The sequence below is a fragment of the Nuphar pumila genome, chromosome 14 (genome assembly GCF_984573655.1).
Source record: "Nuphar pumila chromosome 14, dmNupPumi1.hap1.1, whole genome shotgun sequence".
Classification (NCBI taxonomy): domain Eukaryota; kingdom Viridiplantae; phylum Streptophyta; class Magnoliopsida; order Nymphaeales; family Nymphaeaceae; genus Nuphar; species Nuphar pumila.
The window spans coordinates 21,409,557-21,427,698 of record NC_143262.1 but is presented as its reverse complement, the minus strand read 5'-3'; the positions used below and the strand labels follow the sequence as shown (position 1 = coordinate 21,427,698).

General features: G+C 34.3%; 1 protein-coding gene across 3 annotated transcripts in view; it reads left to right on the top strand.

Moving 5' to 3' along the window:
• Window positions 1-18,142, top strand: part of LOC149816601 (Protein kinase superfamily protein) — a 122,010-nt gene that overhangs the window by 54,341 nt on the left and 49,527 nt on the right. For all 3 annotated transcript variants that reach the window (XM_089988120.1, XM_089988119.1, XM_089988121.1), the window contains one exon: window positions 16,217-16,283. In XM_089988120.1, coding sequence (XP_089844246.1) covers window positions 16,217-16,283 — 67 coding nt within the window. The remainder of the gene's footprint in view (window positions 1-16,216; window positions 16,284-18,142) is intronic.

The window sequence follows — 18,142 nt, the reverse complement described above, 5'->3', positions numbered from 1 at the left end:
TGCACAACACAAGCAATGTCAGGTCTTGTGATGCATAGATAAGAAAACGCCTTAATTAATTGTCGATAAGGTATAGGGTCCTTCATAGGTTCCCCATCATCCAACCTTATATTGGCATTTCAAACTTTGAGAGTATCCACTCTCTTATCATAAGTAATATCTGACCTAGACACAATATTTGCGACAAACTTAGATTGAAATAACAAATATCCTCTAGGTGAGTAAGCTACCTCTATCCCTAGAAATATCCCAAAGAACCTAAATCAGTCATTCAAAACTTTATTTAAGAAACATTTTAATATGTTTATCTCCACTAGTGATATAATGCCATCCACACAAAAGTAAGATGACAATTCCTGCATCAGAATTCTTAATAAATAAAGCTTTGTCAGGAAAGCATGATAATATTAATTTACTGAACCTGTTATACCGGGCCTTTGATGCTTGTTTCAAACCATATAGTGCTTTACATAAGCAAAGAGTTTTACCTTTGGGAATGTCCATTCCTAACGGAGCGTCTATGTATATTTTTTGATTTAATTCACCATTTAAAAAAGTATTCTTTACATCAATTTAGTAAATAATGTAATAAAACAAGCAGAAATATAAAAAAGATCCCAATAATGATCAATACAAATACAAAAGGAGTGCACAATCCCTAATTCACTAAGAGATAGTACAGAGTGAGAACAATCTCAAGAGCATAACATATGCACACAATAGCCACTAAGGGCACGTACAACACAACACATAAAAATATATAATTTCACTAATAAAATGAGAATATAAGGGGTTTCAACCAAGGTTGTCCGTATCGTACGATACATATCGTTACTTTTTGCCTTATCGGGTGTATCATACGATACTCCAGTATCATATGATACTCCAATATCATACGATACACCCAGTATCATACGAAACACCCCGTATCATATGATACGCATCTGGCGTACTTAAAAAGACCCAAAACAAAGTCTTTTTCATTTTGGGTTTAAAAGATCTCTTAAGGGCCGACTTCTACGTATGTGTAGAGGCTGTTGGAAGGGAACCCATGCACCCTAGGTTTCGTGAGATCGATTTGGTGGTCGATTTGTGTGCAAGGGAGAGAACTTTTGCGATTTTCTCAAGAGTGCATTTTCACTCATTTTTTCACTCAAGGAAGTGAGTTAAGGTAAAAAATCCCTATTCTTTGCTTGTATTTGAGTGTTTTTGAGGGAAGATGGCATTGGAAGATCCGACATGACAATGGTGCACTCAAGTAACGAGTGGAAACCGATTAAGAATCAAATGCAACTATTGCCAAAATAGTTTTTTGGGTGGTATCTCTCGGTTGAAGCATCATTTAGCCGGGACATATCATAATGTGCAAGCATGCACGTCAAGAAAATTGTTGGATGCCGTAAAATGACAATGTCAGTAATTACTTGATGATCTGAGAGAAAAAATACAAGAAAGAGAAATGAATGAGGCAAAAATGCGGTATGCGGAGCCCTGAGAGGATGTGTATTACGAAGATGAGCTCCTTACTTCTGATCCTACAACCCACAACATAGGATCAGAAGTAGAAAGTTATGCTATGAAGGGAAAATGTGTGATTGGTGCTGGTAGTAGTGCCGTGAGCACAAAAAGAAGAGGAGGAGAAGAGGAAGGAGTTCTTCGAGAGGAAGACTAGGAGGTAGAGCTAGAGGTTCTATTAGAAGCTTTTTTCCTCCTAGGACTGCCCCTGAGGCGTAACCCGACATTTGTACTGCTATGACTAAGCATTTAGCCGAGCAGGCGGATGTCACGGTTGAGAGATGGTTTTATGATGACTGTATTCCTTTTAGTGTAGCAAATTTCTTTTATTTTCAGGCCATGGCAGATGCCATAACCAGTATCGGGCCCGAATACACTATGCCTTTATATCATGCTTTAAATTAAAAGATTTTAGATGCTAATATAAATGAAGTGAAAACTTATTGTGATGAGATGAGGCAATCATTGAGAGAGACTAGGTGTAGCATCATGGCAGATCGGTGGACAGATAGAAAGTCAAAGACCTTGATAATTTTTTTTTCTATTGCTTCAAAAGAACCATGTTTTTAAAATCATTTAATTTGTCTGATACACCAAAAACAACAGATGTATTGTGCTACCCATTGCATAGACCTCATGCTTGAGGACATTGGCAGCATGAATGAGGTACATCAAATAATTGAATATTGCCAAAAAATTACTAAATTTATTTATAGTTATGCATGGGTTTTGAGCTTACTGAAAAAGTATACTGGTGGTGCTGAGTTGATTCATAGTGCAATTACTAGATTTGCTACGAAACTTTTAATTCCTATTTATAATACAAGAGAGAGGGAAGGGGGCAGCCCAACTAGACATTGGGCTAACCTCCAACGATCATATTTATGATTGTTGGGAGCAGCCCAACATCTAGTTGGGTTGTCGCAACAGCCATATTGTACATTAAATAAATAAGAAGAGAAAAGAAAAAATAGACAAGCCTCTAATAGGCTGACACCTATTACATGGGTGAAAAGATTGGGTATTTTAGTTTACATAAAACATAAAATAAATAAATAAGTAAAAAAAAATATATATATATATATATATATATTGACATATAATTTAACATTTCCCCTCAAACTTACGGTGTAATCACCGAAAGTTTGCCAAGAAGAGATAAAAACTGAGGTGAAGGCAAACCCTTAGTGTAAAAATCTGCCAGTTGACATTGCGAAGTTACGTAAGGTAATTCAATGGTCCCTCGCAAAAAATCTTCTCGTACATAGTGGCGGTCCATCTCTATATGCTTGGTGCGCTTGTGGTGTAACGACCCTAAACTGACCCTTGAAAATTTTGCATATTTTTTATACGAATAAATGATTTTAAAATAACGCGGAAAGATAACCCAGGGACCCGAGCATATTACAGTTTTAATATACACAACCCAACATACATCCCATACATGGAATAAATCAAACCATGAATTTAAATTAAATTGAATTTAATAGAATAGTCCCCATTTAGGGTTCAACAAGTTCTCCCAAAACAATAAACTCCCAACTCTATCAGAATCAAGGCCACCGTATCATAACCCTCGCTCCCTCCCTTCATCACTGAGCCTCAGTACCTGAAAAAGGTTTTTAAAACTGGGGTAAGAACCGAAGTTCTCGTATGAGACGCTTTCGAAATCCAATAATAAGAAAATTAGTATAAATCAAATCAAACATAATTTTAAGAGGGCTCAACAAACATCACATATTTGACTTTTTTAAGTTCAATTATCAGTATTGCTTTTGCATGCATGTCCCTACTTAATGCACACAATTAAATTTTCACTTATATAAAACCTGCAGATACTCAAAATGGGCTAAATTCCCGAGGTTCAAGGTAGTTTTTAGTAGTATCTTAACACAATTTGTATTTTATTAATTGGGTCCTATACATGTTTCTCGACCGATGTTAGAATCAACATCATCAATCGAAACACTATGAATCAACACCTAGTGCTGGGACGACAAGAAAATCAACATCCATTGACGCCACTTTTTCGGTAAATCAATAAGTGCAGCTGAGTCTAACAACACCACTATTAGGCAAAGTGGTGAGAGTTCCCTACAACCATGGCTGGCAACATGAACCACTCATCGGGTTCTTGGAGAAAACAATGCACACGATGTTTAGTATCCTCACGGTCCCCTACGACTGCCATTCGAGGTTCTCACTGTAACGACCCTAGACTAACCCTCGAAAAATGCAAATTTTTTTTTAAAACAATTGCGGAAAACCTCCGAAGGACCAGGGGCACATTACAAATTTAATATTCACAACGCATCAACCATTTCAGACATAGAATCAATTTAAACCATGAACCAAATATTGTCAATAAAGTTTCAAATAATTCCAAAATCAACTCTAGCCAATCTCGTGCACGTTAGAACCCGAGCCACCATACCATAAACTTCGAGTCCTTCAGCCAGCTAGTCACTCTCATCACAGAGCCTCAGTACCTGAAAAACATTTTTAAAAACCGAATAAGAACTGAAGTTTTCGTATGAGACCCTCTAAATTTCCAACAGTAAAAGAATAACATAAAGTAAATCAAGCACAAGTTTAAGAAGAATTACAGGTAACATATCATCAGAACAAACTTACCATCTAAGTAGTTGAAGCAAGCACTCAACAATTTCATGCTAAATCAAACATTTAGGAATGCATGAAATCAATGCAATATGCGTGAATAACTTTTTAAGCTAAATTATCAGAATTGCTTTTATATGTATGTTCCTACACAAATATAATTTTCACTTACAAACCCGCAGATACTCAAAATGGAAAAAGTTCCCGAGGTCCAACGCAGTTCCCAATCGTGGCTTAACATACAATTTGTATTTTAATTACTGAGTTCTACACTTGTTCTCCAACCGATATCAGGAATCCACACCATTCATCGGAACATTAGAAATCCACACCTAATGTCTGGATATCAATGAAATTCCATAACCATTGACACCACTTTCTTGGTATACCAATAACTACAACTGAGTAACACCACCACCCAGGCAAAGTTATTGAAAGTTCTCTACAACCGTGGCCGGGAACACGAACCACAAATCGAGTTCTTGGGGACAACAAATGCACACAGTGTTTAGTATCTTCACGATCCCGCATAACCGTCATCCAAGGTTCCCACCCTTTCAGAGGGACACCAGAGAAGAAAATTATTATACTATTTGGTCTCTTCCACCATTTTAATCAATTAAGAGTTCTTTACACAAGAACAATTATGCAAATCCATTCGAATCCTTGCCCTATCATATCGATAGTGTAATTATTTTAAAACCAAAATTTTCAACAAAATCTTTGCAATGCAAATTATAATTTAACATTTCATAAGCAACATATGCTCATGACCTCAAAAGGCCCATCAATGGATCAGACATTACCACAATAAGTTGGCATTGCAAGATTTTTTGATGACCATGAAACACACATAAATAACCAAAATTTCATGTTCGAACGCAGACAACATATTTATATTGCTTTGAAGTTGTTCAAAAAGCAAACAACATATATATCTTTTATAATATGAATCTGTTAAAAAACAATCAGCATATATATATATATATATATATATATATATATATATATATATATATATATATATATTATACTGCAAATCTGCTCAAGAGCGCACATAGCATACACAGACAATATAACACAAACATCATAGCGTAAACAACATAATGTAGACAGCATATACAAATAGCATAACATAGACAACATATGCAAACGGCGTATGCAAACAGCATGTGCAAATAATACATGCGTGGACAACATATGTATACGGCATATGCGGACAACATGTGCAAACAACACATGAATGGGCAGCAGGTGTAAACAATATATGACAGCATATAAACATAAGTATATGCTGCTGCGAATCTGTCCACGCAGACAGCATATATATATATGTATATATCTATTGCTGCAAACCTATCCAAAACGCAGGCAATACATATATATGTATATATATTTACTGTTGCGAACCTGTCCAGAACACTGACAACATATATATACGTAAGTATATGTTGCTGTGAACTTGTTTATGACGCAGACAACGTATATATATATGCAAATATATGCTGCTGCAAATCTCATCAAGAATGCAGCCAACACATGTGTATACACTATGTGCTGTGAATCTCATCAAGAACGCAAAAATACATGGAATATACATGCAGGAATTTGCAGACACATTCAGGGATGCAGAAACTTGGATTTAAGCATAAAAAACAATAAAAATATTCATGGTATGCATGCATAAATTTTCAGACATGATTAGGGATGCAGAAACTTGGATTTAAGCATCAAAAATGATAAAAATACATGGTATGCATGCAGAAATTTGCAGACCTGTTTATGGATGCAAAAATTCAGTTTTAAGCATCAAGGACACCAAAAATACATGGAATATGCATGCAAAAATTTGCAGACATGTTCAGAGATATAGAAAATCAATTTTAAGCATCAAGAACACCAAAAATACATAGGATATACATGTAGAAATTTACAGACATGTTCAGAGATGCAAAAAATCAATTTTAGGCATCAGGAATACCAAAAATACGTGGAATATGCATGCAGAAATTTACACACACGTTCAGGGATGCAGAAAATCAATTTTTAGCATTAAGAACATAAAAACTACATAGTATATACATGCAGAAATTTGCAGACATGTTAAGAGATGCAAAAAATCAATTTTTAGTATTAAGAACATAAAAAATACATAGTATATATATGTAGAAATTTGCAGACATGTTCAGAGATGCAGAAAATCAATTTTAAGTATCAAGAACACAAAAAATAGATGGAATATGCATCCAGAAATTTGCAAACATGTTCAAGGTGAAAAAAATCAATTTTAAGCATAAAGAACACAAAAAATACATGGTATATACATGCAGAAATTTGCAGACATGTTTAGAGATGCAAGAAATCAATTTTAAGCATCAAGAATACCAAAAATACATAGTATATGATTCAAAAATTTGCAGACATGTTTAGGGATGCAAAATATCAATTTTAAGCATAAAGAACACAAAAAATACATAGTATATGCATGCATAAATTTGCAAACATGTTATACCCTTAAACCCATACGATTTAAAACATGCTAAACCCTCGTTCTATTGGAAAAAGAAAGGAACCCGTACCTTACTTTGCTGGAAATATGCGAAAAGAATAGAAGAAGAAGAAGAAGGCGACACCCTTCTCTTTTTTTCTCTTTCTCTCTTTTTCCTCTCCCTCTCTCTTCTTTTTCCTTTTTCTCTCTTATTTAGATTTCAGCCATGACCCAAATCCAAATCCATTTAGATTTCAACCCATTGATGGGTACTAGTCAATATGGATCTTGGACCAGGTCCAAATCCATATTGACGTCAACCTATATATATATATATAAACACATTTTTTGAACCATCCCATTTCCAAAATCGCTAAATCAGATATCCTAGGAGATTTACGGCTCATAACGGATCTAACTAGAGTCCTAGTTCAACTTAAACTCTTGAATTTTGCTTGAATTTAACCTGCTTTTAACCTGAATTTAACTTAAATTTTGCTCGAATTTAAAAGTTTAAATAAATAAAATTTGCATGTGTTACATTTCATATATGGATCTCGTCAATGGGCCTTGGACCATGTCCAGACCCATATTGACGTCAACCCATATATAATAATTTGTTATTTTTAGACATATAAATATAATTATTTAATTAAAAACTGTATTTCGTACTTGAAAATATAGGAAAAGTTTACGAGATGTTATACCCACCCTTTCAGAGGGCCACCAAGGAAGAAAAATTATTACACTGTTTGGTCTATTTTACCCTTAAACAATTAAGGGTTCTTTTCATAAGAATAATTATGCAAATCATCATGCATTAACAAATTTGGGCCTTTTCTCTATCAATTTCAACAGTGTAATTAACTCAAAAGCAATATAAAGCAATTTTGCAATGCATTTAAAACTTGTTATTTCATGAGGAACATATGCATCTGCCTTCCAAAGGCCCATCAATGGTTCACACATAACCACTATACAATTTAATGAAATTTAAATGACATTGCAAATTTTTGGTGAACCACAATCACACATAAACATTCAAATTTGTGTTCACGGTACCACATCTATGCATATTCATAGCACATGAACAATTGCATATTGTAACAAACAATTTAGATTTATTATATTATCCAAAAATCCAAAATTTTCTAACTGACCAAATTCAACATTTGTAGATTTCAGATTTGGCTAAATATTTAAAACAGATCAGCATTGAACACTTTTTAATGAAAATCAATATTTGAACAACATAAGAAATTTTCAAACCAATTTCCAAATCATATTTTACATTTAACATATCAAATTTAAACCAAATGGCACCAGAATAAGATTTATCTTATCAGCCAAAACTGGGACCGAACTACCAAAATTCAACGTCAAGTTATATATATAAATATACACATATATTTATATATATATATAATCAAAATCTGATCGACTGTCAAACAAAATTCAGCGTTAGCACACCCACACGACTTCTAATAAGCATAAACTAACCATGCATAGTCTTGAAAATAATACATACATGTATAATGCGCAGTATCACGGTCACAGTCCCACTTTCAGAACTGCGAAACCACAATAGATGTCGATTTCTAATGTTGTTAATATCCATAATGGATGCAAAGGAAAAACAATCCTCAGATACATATAGATATGTACTTTTGGGCCTGTCGTCACCCATAAAAATTGCCCATTCACCCTAGAAATAAACAAGTTAATCAATATCAGACTAATCAGCAGCCTCCATAAGTAGAGAAGCATTATCAACAACCAACTTCATTTAAGACAATACATATCCTCTAGGTGAATAAGCTACTTCAATACCTAGAAAATATCTTAGAAAACCAAGGTCAGACATATCAAAATATTTTTTAAGAATATTTTTAATTGCATCAATTCGCTTTTTGTTACTCCCTGTGATGATCATATCATCAACATATAACACCAGAGCAAATGTGATGTTTCGACGGCCATAATTTGCTCATCGGGAAAGGAATCACTGATCGGCCTTTGGTCCCGAGTGGAATCCACGATCAGTCTCGAGAGATGGTCTGCTACTACATTCTCGCTTTCCTTCTTATCTTGAATCTCGAGATCAAACTCCTGTAGTAGCATGACCCATCAGATGAGCCTCGGTTTGATGTCTTTCTTGCTGAGAAGGTACTTCAATGCAGCGTGATCAGAATCGATAACCACTTTTGAACTGAGAAGATAGGACCTAAACTTGTCAAGTATGACAATATTAGTACCGACAAAAAGTGCATTATTAGTATAACAAGATTTATAACCCAAGTTTAAAACCTATCATACTAAGCTTTGGGGGCTTGCTTAAGCCCATACAAAGCTTTCCTTAACCGAAAAACTTTTCTCTCTCGATCTCAAGACCAGGAGGACGATCCATGTACACTACCTCATTTAGGTCACCATTTAAAAAAACGTTCTTAACGTCAAGTTGGTAAATAGACCACCTTCTAATGGATGCTAAGGCAGTGAGTGTCCTAACACTAGTCATTACAGGCTACGAGAGCAAATGTCTATTCATAGTCTATTTTATACTCTTGGGAATAACCTTTGGCTACTAACCTAGCCTTATATCTTTCTAAAGATTCACCCCCTTTTGTTTTGTCCTTATAGACACATCTACATACTATGGCCTTTTTCCCTATGGGTAATGGATTTTTTCAGGTCTTGGCTTTCTCGTGGGCACCTAGGTCTAAGCTCATGGCATCAATCCATTCAAGAATTTCTTTAGCCTCATTGTAGGTTGAGGGTTCATAAAAAGAGTGAATAGACAAAAGGCATGCTCTATATCTAGGTAAAAAAGTCTCATCTGACACAAATCTTTTAGAATGTCTAGAGGTTCTACTAGATTCTCCCAGATTTTGGTTCTGTGAATATCTATCAAGTGCACATGGAGGATGATCAAGAGTTCTTCTGAAATAAGTTTGAATATCACAATTTTGGATATCCTTCATGGGAACACCAGAGTCATCAATATGCATATCATCATGATCATTATCATGCATAATTTCATCAGAGGTCTTTTTTGGCAATAAGTCAAACAAAAAAGAATACTCGAAATTATCCTTAGGCTTATCGAAGTCAAAACCATTTTCATTTTCGAGAAAGTTAATATTTTTTAAAACATATAATTTGTCATTTTTCTTATCATAGCACCTATACATTTTTTAGTTATTAGCATAAGCAAGAAACACACATTCAATGGCCTTGGGAGTTAATTTGTCTCTTTTATCAATAAGTACAAAACATTTACATCGAAAGTTTTTTAAGATTCCTAAATTTGATATAATTTTTCAATTGGGGATATGTTTTGTAAAGAGGATGAAGGCATTCAGTTGATAAGATATACCAAAGTTAAGGCACCTTCAGCCCTAAAAAAAATTTGGAACATTTTTTGAGATAAGCAAAGTTCTCATTAGTTTTAATGATATGTCGATGCTTTCTCTCAATTAAGCCATTTTGTTAAGGGGTATTTGGACAAATTCTTTGATGTGAAATTTTGGTTTCTTTTAAATAATTTTTGAAATCATTAGATAAATATTCTCTCCTTGAATCTGATCGAAAAATGATAATATTGGTTTGAAATTGGTTTTGCACAATTTTGTAAAATTCTTTGAAGCATGAGAATACATCAGATTTTTTTTTTTAAGAAAATAGATCCAAGTATACCTAGTATAATCATCAATGAATATAACATAATGAGAGAGTCCTCCTTTTGACATGACTGACTCAGGTCATCATACATCCGAATGCACAAGTTTAAATGGTTTCGAAGAGATAAAAAATCTAGGACCAAAAGGAATTTTCTTTAATTTTTAAAGGAGACATTCTTTACATCTAAACTCTTTATTACAATTCTTTCAAAAACAAAAAAAAAACTTAGATATTTTAGGATGACCTAATCTTTGATGCCATACAAAAATATATTTTTCCTTGACAAAATTACAAAATGATTCTTTGGGAAGATGAAAATCCATGGAGGAGAGGTTTTCCCTCCTATTGCCTTCCCCAATCAACTTCTGCACCCAACATTTTTTTGATGATAAAGAGACCTCATACCCATAATCCGAGATTTGAGAGATGGATAATAGATTTAAATTAAGTTTTGGAACAACTCTAACTTTAGGTACTTGATTTTTTTTTTTAAATATTTGAAAATGTTCCAATACTTTTAATTTCTAGATTAGTTTCATCGGTCGTAGAAACACAAGAGTTATAAAAGATTTTATGCATTAGGATAAGAGGGATTTTGAAGGAATCATATGAAAACAGGCACCAAAGTCAAGAATCCATAAAAGCGTACCTAAAGAAGAGAAAATAGACACGACGACATCGAAAGTAGATGTGGAGCAATTCTTAAGGAATAGTTGAAATTTTTTCATTAGATGTTTAATAGAATCCTTAAGTTCTCCTTCTTTCATGATACCTTCACCACCTTTTTTTGGTGGTGTTTCTTCAACGGTTGCTACCTTTCTTTTGAGCTTGGGACAATCCGGTCTAATGTGTCTCACTTCTTGGCAAATGTGACAAATAACTCTTTTCCCTCTTTGGTTATATGTTCTTCCTCCATTATTAAAATTTCAAAATTGAGGAGGTTTATACGCTTTGACATTGTTACCGGTCTTGACACAACAAAAACCTCCTCACTTTTCTTATTCATGCCAAGTCGGGTCTCAACTTGGTATATCTCTCCAGGAGTATCATCAAGAAAGGTAGTTTCGGCCCTATGCAAGATATTGGACCTAACTTGCTCTGATTCGGGTCTTAACCCGGATAGGAAAGAAAACAAATGTTCCTCTGCAAGTTGCTTTTGCCTCATTTCATTAGCGAGACCTTCCCAATTAGGCTCAAGAAATGCTAGTTCATCCCAAAGAGTTGAGAGAGTACCATAGTGATTTTTCACTCTTATCTCCTTGTTTAATACCTCAATTTTTTTTTTATAAAAAAATTATTTTTGTGCCAAATCTTTTTGCATAAACATATGCTTGAGAAAAATCCAAGCCTCACTTGCCTTTTTGAATTTGACTATGCTTGGCGCTATCTTGCGTTCCATGCTATTAAGGAACCAAGACAAAATTTAGGCATTTTCGGCTTCCCAATATCTTCTACCTTGATGTAATGTTCTTTGAGTGCAATCTCTCTTTCTTCTTCATTAAGAATTTTCACTTGGTTACCATCCGTTTTGGTATGAGTTATGGTTCACGTGTAGTACCACTTATATACCTCCATAGTTTCTTCTCCTTGATGTGGTGCTCTATAGCGGCGGCCCACATCAATTAGTTGGAATTGTTTAGCTTGAAGGCAATCACCGTCATGGATTCTTTTTCGCCCATGTGGATGGAGAGATACAATGCTTGTGGAGGATCCTTCGCAATCACGAACTTTTGGAGAAGCTTTACACAATCACAATAGCCTCAAGCTCTGATACCATGTAATAAAACAAGCGAAAATATAAGAGATCCCAATAAAGATCAATACAAATACAAAAAGAGTGCACGAGCACTAATTCACCAAGAGATAATACAAAGTGAGAACAATTTCAAGAGCATAACACATACACACAATAGCCACTATGGGCACACACAACCCAACACATAAAAATATACAAGGGGTTTCAACCCTTATTTATAATACAAGAGAGAATTGGGCTAGACCCAACGGTCATATTTATGACTATTGGGAGCAGCCCATCTAGTTGGGCTGCCCTAACAGCCATATTGTACATTAAATAAATAAAAAGAAAAGAGAAGAAAAGAAACTAAAAGCCTCTAATAAGCTGACACCTATTACATGGGTGAAATGATTGAAGTACCCCTTGATGGGTATTTCAGTTTACATAGGACAGAAAAATATATATATATATATGTACATTGACGCATAATTTAACAAATAAGTCAATCCCTAACGAAATCAACAACTATAAGGGTCATAAGTGTGGTCATCTGGGTAACAAGAGCAAAGGTTTCTTCATAATGTATCTCATATTCCTATAAGTATCCTTTGGCAAACTTCTTTGGCTTGCATGTAGGAATTAGGTTCTAAGTATGTGTGAATAAGAGCAAAGCAGGCTCTATACTTTGATGAAATGGATTCATAGGACAAATTTCTAGGGTAACTTTGATATTCTAGAGGATTGTCTAGTTTGGACAGTTTCTTTTGTTTTCATTCTTATAATACTTATCAAGTGTACATAAATGTTTTTCATTCCCACGTCTTGAATACTGCAAATAAGTCTTCTTAACATCAAGTTGATCCTCACTATGTCCACCAACAATCTCATCATTAGGCTAGTCAATATCATTAGCTTCTTCATACTCATCATGGGTCTCACAATCACAACAATCATCATCATTATGCTTTGAAAGAAGATCAATAGAAAGGAATATTTAGTCACTTCCTTAGGCTTTTCCAAGTCAACTACTTTTTCATTTTCAAGAAAGGAAACATTTCTCGAAACATACAACTATTATTTTTTAGGTCAAAGCACCCTAGGAAAACACATGAAATTGTTCTTGGGGAGAGTTTGTCATTTCTGTTAAACAAAACAAGGCATTTGCATCCAAAAACTCTTATTATAGAATAGTCAAGAACAATTTTAAAAAGTTTTTGTACAAGAGATATATTTTGCAAAGGCAAAGACAACATTCTATTTATAAGATACATGACCGTTAAAGTGACTTCAACCTTAAAAATCTTAAGTACATGATTTGAAAATAAGAAGTATCCTTGTTATTTTTACAATATGTCTATGTTTTCTTTCTGCTAATACATTTTGTTGTGGTGTGTGTAAACAAGATCTTTAGTGAGTAATGCCATGCAAATTAAGATAATTTTTGAATTCAATGGATAGGAATTCTCCTCTGAATCTGAGTAAGAGATAAAAATGTTATTATTAAATCTATTTTTTACCAAGTTATAAAAATTTTGAAAGTGTAGAAAACTTTAAATTTTTGCCTAAGTAAATCCAAGTGTATCTAGTAAAGTCATTCACAAAGATAATATAATATGCATAACCACCCTTTAACATAACCGGTGCTAGGCTCCAAACATCCAAATGAACCAATTTAAGTGGACTAAAAGAAACAAAAGTTCTTTGATTGAAAGGTAAATATTTCATTTTGCCAATAATACAATCACTATAAATAAAGTTCTCAAGATTGCAAATTTTCCCAAATTTGGAAAACGAGAAACTTAGTTACATTAGGATGTCCTAATCTTTTGTGTCACAAGTGTAGAACGACTTTTTGTACATTAAAAAAAAATATTTGACATTTTCACAAAGTCCATGTAGTAAAGACCTCCTTCCCTATGACCTTCCTTAATTAGCTCTCTTGACTGGCGATGTTGCATCCAACAACATGAGAAGGAGACATTACACCCATGAGGTCTAAAATTTGAGAAACAAAGACAAGATTTAAGTTTAATTTTGCAATGGATCTAATTATGATTTTTTTTGGAGTTTTAGAGATTTTTCAAGATTTCCTATTCTTTAATTTCAAGAGAGGTTCCATCGGCTGTAAATACATTAAACACACTTGAATTGGTTTGACAATAGATGAAATGCCTTGATGTGGGGTCATATGAAAAGATGCACCTGAATCAAGAAGCCAATGGGACATATCGAGATCGGCAAAGGATGATACAGTGGCTCTAGTTGAAGATGAAGCTCCTTTGAGAAGAGATTGAAGTGCTTTCACCAATTAAGAGTGAGACTGTTCCTAATCATTGTGTCTCCATTTATGTCCTTGTCTTTAATCTCTAGAGGTGGTCCAACCAAAGCCACCTTTCTTTCCTTCTTTAGTTTAGCACACAAAGGTTTAATGTGTCCTGGCTCATTACAGTAATGACAAATGTTTTTCTTTTTGCTTTCATACTCGTTGCTTGGTCTCTCAAAGTGTGGTAGCTTGTATGCACTAGTATTAGATCTCGGCCTAGACATGGCGAAGACCGAATCTTCCTCATTTTCACACTTTTCTTCTTTAATCTATTCTCCTCCATGCTTAGTTCTTCCAATGTTTCTACTATGGTAGGAATATTTCTTCTATAAAGCAAAGCCGATTTGATGATTTCAAATTCGGGTCTTAACCTATTCACAAATTGATAGAATTGCTTCGCTTTGATTTGCTTTTGGTAGTGCTCAATGTACAAAGGACAATGCCACTTTCGCTAAAGCATGGATAGCTCATCCCATAATTGAGATAAAATATTATAATACTCTTAAATGCTCATATCTCCTTGTCTCATGGTTCTAATCTTGTCTTCAAGATTGCACACCTGTGCAATATCTTTTAGGGCACATTTGATGGACCACATATGAGGGAAGGAGTCGTGTGGCCTCCTACACAATTCTCCCCCCTGTTTTTTGAGGATATCAACTCCCTAGAAACAGTGAAGGGAGACTAAATCATGCGTTTGATGGTGCACGTGGGTCCCACCGGAAACCGAAAGGTTTTTCTTGGGAAAAAACTTATTCTACGCTATCAAATGCACCCTAAGACTATACATATCTCTAAGACAGTTGCATCATTTGTATATTCAAATTTTGCCAAGCATGAACAAATTTTCATGTCCATGCTATTATTGAGCCAAGACATGATTCTTGAATGTCCTATCTTCCACTCATTTCATCTCTTTTCATACTCAGTCACGGCTTTGGTCTTCTTTTCTCCTTGAAGTTCAACATTCTTCCCATCTACACTGTTGGTAAGTACTAGTTTAGGCTCTTTTTTAGAACCATCCACTAGTCCTCACAAGCCTTTTTCTCATATGTGATGTTTTATGATGGAAGACCACATCACATAGTTGGAATCATTGAGTTTGATGGAAACGATGGTGGTGGTCCCCTTGTCCTCCATAGGTGAGGGCATAGAGAAAAGAGAGGAGAAGAACAATGTAAAGGTGGAAGGAATGAAGCCCCATAAACACTTGAATCACAAACACTTGGGACATGAACCCACACCAAATAGGTTACAAGAACTTGAATTCACCACCACGAACCTCACGTCCAAGGTTCAAGAGTCAATGGCTCTAATACCATGAAATGAAGAAGCCTCCTAAAGGTGAAATCACAATGCCACTAAGGGCGAGAACACAATAGCCACTAAGGGCAATCACAAATGCATAAAGGCACACACTCACAATATGAAAAATATTATATTTATTTATATTGATATGCACAAAGAATGCATAGTAACACAAGGGGTGAAAACCCCCTATATATAAATATATATACAAAGAGGAGCCCCAACTAGCCATTAGGCCAGTCTTAACGGCTAGTTACTCTTAGTTACAAACAAAATAGAAAATAAAAATAAGAAAAACAAAAAAGGAAAAATATTTGCATAGAAACACACACACACACAGGTTTTTACACTTTGTACAAAAAAGCCGACTTTACTCTCGAGTTATCTAAAACTAAATGCCATAATCTCTTCTTCCATAGAATTTCATACCTTCAGAAATATATTTAGAAATTATAGTGTATGAATAACTTAAACTTAGGTTCTCCTTGTCATTCTTCTGTTTTTAATCTTTTCACCACTCATGAATCATACTGACATTTTGCAGCTTTTCCCAGAGTATCGGTTTGAGTGGATTGTGCCAGAGTTTGATAAGGCAATTTCTGCAGAACTTGGTTAGTGGTCATTATTCATAAATTTTTCTTCATTACTATCAAGTAATTTCCGTTTTTTGTTATCCTTGTAATGAAACAAGCGAAAATGCAAAATACAATGTGCTTAAGCACAAATACAAGTCCACTAAGGGACAATACAAAGGCAAAGCCAATACAAAAACACAGAAGTGCATACAAAGGCTACAAAGGGCCAATCAAGAGAGCAATGTAAAAATATATGTTTATTCACTTAACAATGCTTTAGAAAAGCAGGTCTTACACAATAGGGAAGACCTCTATTTATAAGCACAAGAGAGCAAAAGGGGGCTAAATATGACCGTTGGGACCATCCCAACGACTAGTTGGGCTGTCCCAACAGTCATATGATCTGAAAAATATAAAAAACAGAAAAACAAAAATAAAAAACAGAAATTACAAAAACAGCCCCTACTAGGCTGACCCTATTACAAAGAGGAAAATATTGAAATACCCCTGATATATATAAATATATATACCTGATATATATATGTAAAAAAAAAAAATATATATATATATATATATATATATATATATATATATATATATATATATATATATATACAAACAACCATAGTTTAACATATATATACTATGTTTTAACACCTTCCCTCAAACTTACAATGTCATCACCAAAAGTTTAAGGAGAAAAATGAACTGAGGTGCAGGAAGAGCTTTAGTGAAGAAATTTGCAAGCTGATATTCTGAAGTGACATACGACAAATTGAGTCTCTCTCAGGTATTCTTTCTCTAGATAATGACAGTTCATCTCAACGTGCTTTGTTCGCTCATGGAAGGTGTGATTGCTTGCAATGTAAATTGCGCTTTTATTGTTGCAACACATCTTCGAAGGGTTGGAGATGATTGCACCCATATCTCTGAGAAAATTTCGTAGCCATACAAACTCCATGGTTATCACAGTCATTGCACGATACTCTGCTTCAACAGAGGATAATGAGACTTTTTGCCGCTTCTTGCATCTCCAAGAAATTAAAGAATATTTTAAAAAAACACAGATCCCAGTTGTTGAGATTCTATCATTAAGGTTTCCTCCTCAATCTATATCAGTATAAGCAATTAAATCTAAAGAAGAAGATGAGGACAAGAAAAGCGCTTTAGTTATTAAATTTTTAATGTATCTGACAATCCTTAAAACTGCATTCATGTGCACAGTGGTTGAAACATGCTGAAATTGACTTGCTATATGAACAACATGAGCTATATCTCATATGGTGATAGAGAAGTAGGTGGGGGATCCAATCGGTTGTCTGTAAGGTATAGGATCTTCAAGCAGTGTTTCATCTTCTAGCCTTAGTTTTGCATTGACAACTTCAGGAGTCTCCACTTTCTTGTCATTTGAACTTCTTGACTTAGCACAAATATCAATAGCAAGCTTCATTTGTGACAAGATATACCTTTTGGGCTATGTAACACAAACTCTTTTAACAAGGCATCGCACCCGCACCCATGCGAGTGAGACACTTAGACACAACCTCCTTTGTGTTAGATGAAATCAACCATACTAAGGTCCATTTCTGTCCAAAAGTAGATTCAATTAACCCTGACCAAGTCCAGTTTTATCTATATTATATATAAAAATACATAAATGCACACACACACACATATATATTTATATATCCACAATAGTGTGGTGTTATTTTTTATTGATGAAGAATATCAATTGTAGATTGTTAATTTGATTTATTGCATTAATTTATGTATGATGAATTGTTGCTATGATAATTATTTCTATTTCATTGGTGTTAACTTAAAATTGTTAAAACTTGTGTATATATATTATTATTATATATTTATTTATATATATATCGTCCCTGCACCCAAGT